Raw genomic sequence first — 9,998 nt, 5'->3', positions numbered from 1 at the left:
TCTTTGAGCGAAAAAACTGAATCACCGATCAGGTCAAGAATCAAAGAGTTTTATGTGAACAATACGTTGCTTCGAAACTATTAATTAATTGGATTCGCTCCCCTTGGTGGTTGTGAGATGCTGGAACATAGAGTGGAAATGTAGATTTCACTTAGCATGTTGGAACAAAGTGGTCCGATTTATTAATAAATGTGTCAAGCTTAAGCTTGGCTCAGTTGTAATTGATTATTTTCGGTGCATAGATATAAGCCCTACCAGACTGACAGATTATAAACCCACCTAAGCTCTACCCCTTTAGCTTGACCCTTTAATGGCTGCTTGAAATTCTTATTTTTTTCCCATATAAACTATTTTCCTTTCCTTATTTTCTAATAGAAAGTGGCAATTTTTATTATTTTTTTGGTAAAAGATAGTGGCAATTTGTGCCCTCAAATTAACAGCACACTTTTAGCCATCTAAGGCACAATTTATTCGTATTCCCCTATAACTCCACTTTAGAGACCAATTTTAGGTGTAGACCCATTTATAGTAATCTTATAGCCTGTCTAAGGCCCATTGAGCCCAATTAAAGCCTGAGCCTAACTGACTGACCGATTATGAACCGTATATTCGCCAAATGTAAACCCAATTAGTTAATTGCACGATCACGATTCTCCCATAAAATTAAAAGGTAGGAAATGCCAAGTTCAACAAGCAATGGGATCTTTGGCCCACCTCTGTTGAATGTTGATGCTTCCATGCACTTTCCTATTGGCCCCACACTGGTGTGGTGTAGGGGTCACATTGGCTTTCAGGAACCCTCTCCCAACATTGCCTTTCACGCTCTCTCCCAATTTTTTTAAATACATTGCCGTCTGTATGAATCACTCAAGGCAAATTTCCAGTATGCCGCCTGTGAAACTAGTGGTTCCCCTTGCCCTAGAAAGTCTTGATAGCCGTCAAAGTTGTCTACTCTGACCGTCCAATTTGGGCAACCAACATGGAAGGAAGGCCTTCTCATACCCCAATACTATTCAAGGGTGAGGAAATTTTTATACTCTTATAAATAGCCTGTATCGATCCTCAGACTTCTTCATCACAACATTACTCTTTCAAGAGCAAGTAGTGAAGAGTTCCTCCTCCAGTCACTTCAATCTATCAATCTCAGCCATGGGTAGCAAAGAAGATGAGAGAGCAGGAGCTGAAATCGTTCGCGGAAAAGAAGCCTGTGATAAATTTTCAGAGGAATTGATGAAAGAGTTGGGATTCCCCAGTGGTGTCCTTCCCACTGGAGAACTAGAAGAATGTGGGAGGGTGAGAGCCACAGGTTTCGTTTGGTGGAAATGCAAGGCTGCCTATGAGCATTTCAATGTGGCAACCAATACCAAGGCAAGTTATGCTGCGGAGACGACGGCGTACGTGGAGAAGGGGAGGATGAAGAAGATGACCGGCGTGAAGAGTAAGCAGTTGATGGTGTGGGTTCCCATAGTAGAGATGTGCATGGATGGCAACAAGATCACCTTCAAGACACCCATGGGGGTTGGCAAGTCGTTCCCCATCACCTCTTTTATGACTGAAGCAGAGAAGAAGATGTATCTCCAGCAGAAAAAGGGTGCAGCAAACTAATCAATCATCTTCTATGATTCATTATTCAACCTCTGCCCCACTCTATGCAAGTTCCTTATTTATTTACCTTTGTTTACCTTCATAATTTCATGAACCTATAATAATTGATGGTTTACCAAAATAATAAGGAGCTATAATAATTGATCATTTCATTCCATAATGTTGTACCTCTAATGCTTAGAACACAATGCAACTTTTTAGCATCTTTGGAAGGCTTCAGGTCGTTGGCGAAGAAGTAATCAATAATCTAATTCAAGTGGTTTAACTTCATGGGTTTGATTTTGATCAACCTCAAAGGGGTAGCCGAGTTTATAAAGAACCCTCGCCTAAAGAAATGTGAAGTTCTAATCAACTCCGATATGACTTGATCCATGCGATTGTGGGGTCAGTATAGACTCATAAGACTACTCAGGCTGAAGTTTTGGATACCCATTGTTAAAAAATAGAAAAAAAAAAAAAGAAAAAAAAAGAAAAGAAAAAAAAAAAGAAGAGTTAGATTTTGATCGGGTTGAACCATTTTCAATTGGTCTAGTACAGTTCCATTTTTTATCGGGTTAACTTAATAGTTCTTATCGTTCCATTATAGGGTTGTTAATGGTATGATTTCGATTATTCATATGTATACATTAAAAATAATGGAAAAGTATATCCGTTTTATTTTTTGGGTTACCAAACCAATAAAGGTTCAACTCGGTTCGTTGCAATTTTCCCCAATCAGTTTCTCTCAGTCCAACCGATTCTAGCGGGAAATTGACAACCCACCCAGGTCCAAGGTTTTAAAGAGATCCGAATTTAAATCGAGTAGTTTTTGAGTTAATTGGTAAAGGACTACGGATATGATTTCTATGAGAAGGCCTAAGGTTTTAAAGTCTAAAATCATCATCAGATTAGTTTCCAATAATTATGATCTGATTCAGGTTTTAAAACCTAGAAACGATATCAGATGGGTCCCCAATAATTTTGATCCGATTTAGCTTCCATATATATGATTTCAACGGCAAACAGTCAAAATACCATTCTCAGAATTGAATGAAATCAGGATCGAGTTTGGCCAATTCCAAATCCGGTAATTGGCCTGATCCAATCCTGATTTGTGAAACCTTGCTAGGGGAAGATAGGAAACGCAACCCAATCTATACACTTTTTCATTTTCCAAGGAAAATAAAAAACACAAATACACAATATTGACAAGACTTCGATTACACTAAATGGAATAAAGCATAAGCAGCTTCTTAGGAAACGCAACCCAATCTATACACTTTCTCATTTTCCAAGGAAAATAAAGAACATAATATTGATAAGACTTGATTACATTCTAGATGGAATAAAGCAAAAGCAGCTTCTTATTCAACACCCACCAACCCCACCTCCCCCCACGAAAAAAAAAAAGAAACCCCAAAATAGATCAAAAACCAGTGAACAAAAGCAGCTTCTTATTCAACCCCCCCCCCCCCCAACCCAACCCAAAAAAAAAAAAAAAAAAAGATCAAGCATACAGTGAACACGTGTGTATATTTAGTGAATACTTCTATACAACTGGAGAACTGGATTCTTGCTTATTACCAGAGCCTTGAGGCCACAAACAATGGGGATGCAAATATTGCACAGACGTGGCTGATCAATGCATCGCTCTCTTATGATTTATTTGTGTACTAAGCCAGACACATACAGTCGGGAGCAGGATATGTATATATGGATTGTTTCTCTTTCTTAAATCTAATCTGCCCTTGTCTATTTTTGTGCCCTTCCAGAACTGCTCCTTCAAACTCTGACCATCCCATACTTTTATTCAGAAACAGCTGACCCAACAAAGCCATATTTGGCTTTATCGTCTTCAAATTCTCATATGTTCGGTGGCCGACCTGGTCATAAAGCCAAAAACTTCCATTCAGTAACAACTAGAGAAGAGTAGGGTGCATAAAACATCTTTCTCGCAATTACTCTCAAACACAAAAAGTTCCCACCAGACTAAATTTTAAAAGTTCCTTCCCCTCCAAATGCCAGACCAGTCACCTATTTCAAATCAATAAATGGTATATCATGTGTATGCATCCCCAGTGAAGTCTAGTTTCTCAATGGGTGCCATGCTACAATCAATCAAACGCCATCTGCTGGGGTTGTAGCTATTGGATATAAGATGTACAACTTCACCGGGAAAAAAAAAAGGATATAAGATGTACAAGGCTTCCTGTAAGTCGGATTCATGTCATAAAATTCAGCTAGGGTTCAGTCTAATCCAGCGCTGAATGTGCTTCAAAACAGGATTTAACAGTTGCATCATCCTTAATCGGTGAATCAGGAAGATTGAACCAGTATTAGATTTGTGTTGTTACCTTAAGTAAGCTTCCAAAGATTTAACTCTACCAATCCACTCACAGTCTGGGGTTTGAGTTGGATTTACCCTTACTTTTTGTAAAATAGATTAACTCATTTGACATACAAAATCATCAAGGTAGGAATCATCAAATCATGGGACCTCACTATCTGTGCCGACTCTGTTAAATGCTACTGCTGGACTACAACTAAACACTGTTTAAAAGCAGAGCAACAGAAAAGTAAGAAAAAAAGAACATTTACCAAGGCATTGTGCATGTTGCCAGGAGACGCAGAGATAAAAATGTCACTATGCATGCTCACATAATAATCCACCGCAGCTAATAAAGAAGCTTTCCCTTCAATCTTGGCACGCTCCTCTGCAGAAGCAAGACTCTTTTTATTTTCCATCAAAGGAAACAACATACGCAAAGATGCAATCCTAGCTTCCCCACCATAGACCTGGTAACATCAAATGTTGTTCAGGATCAAGCTCTAGACAACTTCCACAAAATTTGCCACCTGCAGGAAAGGTACATGACAAACCTTGTGGGAGGCAAGATAGAGGCGAGTACTGTTGTCAAAGCCCAAAGCTGCTAGAAGCAATCCAATCTCTTCTGGGGTCAGTGGGCAACGACCCTGATTTCTCAATTCTTCATCAGTAAACTGAGAGTTTAAGACCCTTCCCTGCCAAATCACTTGCCTGTACTTTGCCAGAGCAAGTTTTTCTGCTTTGCCCCCGCCAAAATCACAGGCTGAATGAGCAGCCATATCCTAAGAAATGAATAGGTTAATGAAAAACACAAACGAGTTGCCAATTAACATCCTCCCACCCTCCCAAGAAAAATCACCATCACAATAAAATAAAATGAATCTGAAATCATTAAAGAAAATTAAGGGTAAAAATGGCCAACCACTTTAGTTGGGACAAGGTTTAGTTGAGTTGCGGAGATCAAAGGTAATATTCATATAGACTTTTATTGGCTGGTACAGGTTGGGAATATGGTCACCCAGTTAAACACAGACCAGACTAGCTGCTGCAATGTTTCAAGCATGACAGTAGTTTTCACAACTCATGTATATACCTGAACATCAGTTCGAACAAGAACTGCATATAGGGCTTTTATAGTCATCTGCTGATACAGGATCATTGCAAATTTTCTGGGTTAAAATTAGCATTACATGTTCTAAGTGAAACCATCAGATGATGATCCTCTCCTCTAGCATGTGTGAACACACCCACCCAGCAGACCGTCCTTGTACCATATTTCATCAGATTGGTAGTTCAAATTTCTTGATAGTAGTAAAGGAAATTTAGTCACACATCCAAGAATAGTGGCAGTTCTAAAGTTCTATGGATTTAGGGGCTTTTGTTTCTAATATTATTGGTCGTAAGGGCTCCATAATAAAGCCCAACAATTTAATCCAAGATAGGTAGAGGAAATTTACTTCTCAGGAATTTTCCTATTAGCATTAGAAGTTTCAAAGTTTAATCGGTTCTTTGGTCCTAGCTTATGAGGATCCATACCCTGCCCTTTGGCCATACAAGTTGATTTCTTTTGAATATATTTCAGTTTTCTTAAGTGGTTTCACTGCTAATGAACTGTTAGAGGTACCTAAGGGTATCTCTCTGATCTCCTCCATCCTCTATATTTTTCCTGCTATTCTTCTCTGATTCCTGGTATTCTTACTCTCCCCTTCAATCTCTCATATTCTATTCTCCATCTCTGTTCTCTCGGGTTACTGTCCATGGGCACTGTACACAGTCCCATAACAGTTTCTTATTCCTTCCCTATTCTATTCTATTTCTATAGTCCTATTTAACACTACCCTATTCATGAACCTTGTGATTCAGCACCGTAAGGCATTATTGCTACAATAGCTACAGTAATCACTCATTGTTCAGGCCATCTCAACCATATTTGATATTTCTCTTATTCCAAAGGTTCTATGTCATGAACAGTCTATTAAATGCAACAAGAATCCAGAACCAGATGGATCATTTATGAATGGCATGGAAAAGGAACGAACAAATGATACCTTATCAAACCGAAGATGTAGCACCACAAATTTCCCAGCTCTCTGTTTATCTTTGTCAACTGTTTTTTGCTGCAAGTATTCACTACCTAATCTTGCAGTTTTAGGCTGTAGATACCGAAGGCGAATAGTGAGGGTGTCACCCAATGCTCTGATGTGTGGTACAAAAACCAATGCTTGAAAATTGACTTTACAACGTAGACGCTGAATGTCCATGGGCAAGTTGTCAAAAGCCAAACGGTGTGAAAATGGGGCAATGGCAGCAATTCCGTAGCTGGCACAACCAGAATAGCAATCCCAATTATAATTCTCATCATAATCTGGAATAAATTTACTGACTTAGGATACAAAGTAAAATAAGTTTTATTTGGTATGGAATATACTTTCGTATACCCATAGGAGAAGTTTCTGATTAACACCAGACTACAAGAAAATTTATTGGGATAAACATCACCTTAGAAACTATGCAGTCTAAACCAACTTCAGAAGCAAAAGCATTTCCAATTTCAGAAACACGGATGTAACTTTAATTCCAAATTATTACTCAAATGACTATTAACTGGCTCTTTAAATGAATAAACAAAACCATCTCAAAAATAGGCTACTTAGTCTTTATTAGGTCTCAATGCCAGACTCATTTGTAGATTACACCAGCAGCTTAGTTTCCAGTCAGTCATTATATCAGTCCCTTCAGAATGAAAGCATGTCTTGGAATTTGGAAATGCATGGCTATGCAAAACTTTTTCCAAAAACAACAAAACTTCAAAAACACTACAGAAATCATGGAAATTGCAGTAACATTTCAGATAAGGATACAAGCAATACCATAAAATTCGGTGGAATGAAGAAATATTATTTCAGCACAAGAGAAGGGTAGTCCCATGACTGCATTCAGTTCATATCTACAATAAAAAGATTGATCAGAGCATTGGGCATACTTTGGGTTATTATAGTTGCGTTAACTTAAAAAATTTATTTTCTTTTACTTGGTGGTGGTGGTTGGTGTTTGTTATACCATAGATTATAAGAGAGCTCTCCTATTTATTTATAATTCTCTGTTGAGAAAGGGGGGGGGGGGGGAGGGGAGTGGGTCCCCATTATTCAATTATCTGAACCAAGAATGGGTTCAATAAAAAGTGCCAACCTCTGAATTACAGGCAAGACATTCTCCAGATACCAATTAGCTGAAGCACGAACAGGTGCTGTTTTGATTCTTGTCTCTCGAATGGCTGTTGCATAATACTCTCTCGTACTCCATGAGTATTCTTCCGGTAGCTCTTCAACTATAGAAATTTCATCCTTCAGGACTTCAATAAAGTGATCCACGTCAAATATTTCTGTGAATGTACTGCAGAAGTAAAGCTGTATCACAAATGATTCGTCTTCCACAAGTTAAAGGTAACAAATTTGGATTAGAAACAAGACCTCAACAAACGAAGAACTACCTTGAATCCTTCCAAACGGGATTTACTTCAAGGTGTGGAATCACGAGCGTTGCATTCAAAATTTTGGCAACAGCAACTGCATCACAAATCTAGGGAAGGAAAATGATAACTTAAGACAAAAACTTAATGATTTGTTTCTAAAGATAAAAGTTTTCCATATTGAAAAAAAAAAAAAAAAATCCACAAGAACATAAACATAAATTACCTACCCCCATTCTCTGTTGGTTCAACCCTCCATCCAGAAATACTTGGATATATCCCTGAGATTTTCTTGGCAAAGCTACCAAAGAAAACAAGAAGAGTTAGTGTCGGGGAACAATATTACTGCATGAACCTTAATCCTGAAACTTTTACTAAAAGATCCCACCCGACAACCTTATGCTACATACAAATTATAGTTCTTTGAGAAATCCAACATATAAACTATGATATTGATAGCTTCTTTCCACTCACCAGAGGGTACTACAGACTCAACACAAGGTTTCCATCCTTGATCAGCCAAGGGAGACCAGAGATCGACTTGCTGCACATTTGACTGCATACAAATAGCAAAGTTATCATAGGGGTAGGAAGGCTTATTTACTAAATGAATCCTTGTATGGAATTCAACATAATAATTCTTGAAAAACAATTAGCCAACTAATGAAAGCCTTGTACTCACAGTTTGTCGTTGTAAAGCGCCCTTTAGAAGTGGCAAGTGCCTAGGTTTAGGAGCATTCCATTCCTACAAAATGGGGGAAAAAAAAAACAGAAATCCTTAATCCACTGACTATACATCCAATGCAAGAACCACTCGAGGGTCTACATAATTTGGATATAACTACTCCACAAGATTAACACCAAAATATAGTAACTTAAAGAAAAGCTGACTCGCCTAATTAATTGAGTCAAGTAGTAAACTCTTCCAAGTCCAAACAAACTGAACGGCGAAATGTTTCTATCAAAAAGAAAAAATTAAAGGCGAAAGAGGCAAAACCAGGGACTCTCCCAGTTATAGACAAGCTGACTTCTAGTTTGCAAACCCTGCCGTTCCTTTTGGATTCCATCACGCAATACTAATAAAAGCAACTTTACTAACCACAAAATCCAACCATTTCACTATTAAACACAAAATCTAAAATTTGGAAAGTTCGTTTCATCAGCAAAGTCATGAAAATAAAAGACCAAAAAAAAAGTTCAATCTTCACTAAATCAAAACGATAACTTAACAAATGTACAAGACTATACTATAGTAGCAAACTAATCAGAACTAGAACGTCCCACAGAGTCAAATACCGAGAAGACAGATGGAAAGGCATGACCCAACGGAGTCAAGAGATGAGTTAAGAAAACCGGGAGCAGCAACACCAAAAGACCCGCAAAAGCGCTTCTCTGATACTGAAAGCTGTAGTAAGGCTTCATCATCTTCGAAGCCGCCACAGATCTGGAAACCGATCTCCTAAGAAGCCCTAACTCTACCAGAGTAAGAACTCATTATTAAGAAGCACAACAAGAGAGAGAGTTGAGTCTGAGCGACGACATTTCTATTCCCTTGTTCATCTCTCTCTCTCTCACTCAGAATCTTCACAAAAGAAGGCATCGGTTATTACGTGGAGGATCACATTGATTGTTGACAACAAAGGGTGTAGTTTTTGGGGACCCAACCAGTAAAAATTTTGCGTTTAGGCACAGTACGGACAGATGGCATCCCTTGTCCTCGCCGCTTTGAACAGATATTAGATGCCGTCAAGTTATGGCTGCTAAAGAATATGAAAATGATGTGGGGACCACATATCTCACATGCATGGATGGATGGATGGATCGAGAGAGAGAGAGAGGAGGGTTTGCTTTTGTATCCTTTCTTATCCTAAGCTTTCTCGTGGCTACACGGAGTCACCGACACTACAATACAAGGATGAACCAACGCAAAGCCAGCCCCCTTTCCCCGCCAAAGAAAGAAAAAAAAAAAAAAAAAAAAAAAAAGGCAAATGGTATGTGTCTTTCATTGCCATTAAATAGGTGAAGTGGGATATTTATAGAAATAAAAGGGACAACTGTTTGTACATAAATGTATATTGATACGAAGATAAGAAATTAATACATAAATAAATTTGCATACCACGTAAGGTTGAGAAGTATCATCTAAAAATTTCGGGTTGAAATCGTCTGCAATTCCGATCTCGTACAATTCCATGCAATACCACCTTCAGGCGGTGACACGTGTATTGATACTAATACAATGGTCCAGATTTGGTACAACTAATAAAACATTAAATCAGTGAAGAGGCATTTAAATCAAATCTAGATCATTGCATTGGTATCAATACACGTGTCACCCCCTGAAGGTGGTATTGCACGGAATTGTACGAGATCAGAATTGCAGACGAAGTATCATCTAAAAATTTCAGACCAAGTTTTTTTCTTTAGGGTGAAAGTTTTCTCTCGATGAAGGGAGAATCTCTTAAGGGGCAATTACCTAGATCTATTAGATAATAAAAATTAGTTACAAGATAGATTGATTTATTAATTTTTTTTAGATCCACTAGTTTGTATTTACATATATTTTTTTTAAATCAATCTATCTTGTAATTAATTTTTTTATCTAGTGGATCTATATAA

General features: G+C 38.1%; 2 protein-coding genes across 2 annotated transcripts; one reads left to right on the top strand and one right to left on the bottom strand.

Annotated features, from left to right (window-relative positions):
* Positions 1–861: 861 nt before the first annotated feature.
* LOC122077384 lies at positions 862–1,810 on the top strand. Its single transcript, XM_042643325.1, has one exon. The coding sequence runs from the start codon at positions 1,150–1,152 to the stop codon at positions 1,603–1,605; it is 456 nt and encodes a 151-aa protein (XP_042499259.1). The 5' UTR covers positions 862–1,149; the 3' UTR covers positions 1,606–1,810.
* A 1,288-nt stretch (positions 1,811–3,098) lies between these two features.
* On the bottom strand, positions 3,099–9,078 carry LOC122077289 (O-fucosyltransferase 31-like). Its single transcript, XM_042643185.1, has 10 exons — positions 8,676–9,078; positions 8,062–8,124; positions 7,854–7,935; positions 7,610–7,680; positions 7,401–7,489; positions 7,100–7,303; positions 5,959–6,229; positions 4,465–4,692; positions 4,183–4,380; positions 3,099–3,467 (listed from the first exon to the last, which is right to left on the bottom strand). The coding sequence occupies exons 1-10, from the start codon at positions 8,802–8,804 to the stop codon at positions 3,258–3,260; spliced, it is 1,545 nt and encodes a 514-aa protein (XP_042499119.1). The 5' UTR covers positions 8,805–9,078; the 3' UTR covers positions 3,099–3,257.
* Positions 9,079–9,998: the final 920 nt, after the last annotated feature.

This window comes from Macadamia integrifolia, chromosome 4 (assembly GCF_013358625.1).
Source record: "Macadamia integrifolia cultivar HAES 741 chromosome 4, SCU_Mint_v3, whole genome shotgun sequence".
NCBI classification, from domain to species: Eukaryota; Viridiplantae; Streptophyta; class Magnoliopsida; order Proteales; family Proteaceae; genus Macadamia; species Macadamia integrifolia.
The sequence above is the reverse complement of the archived record's forward strand: the minus strand, read 5'-3'. Positions and strand labels throughout refer to the sequence as shown.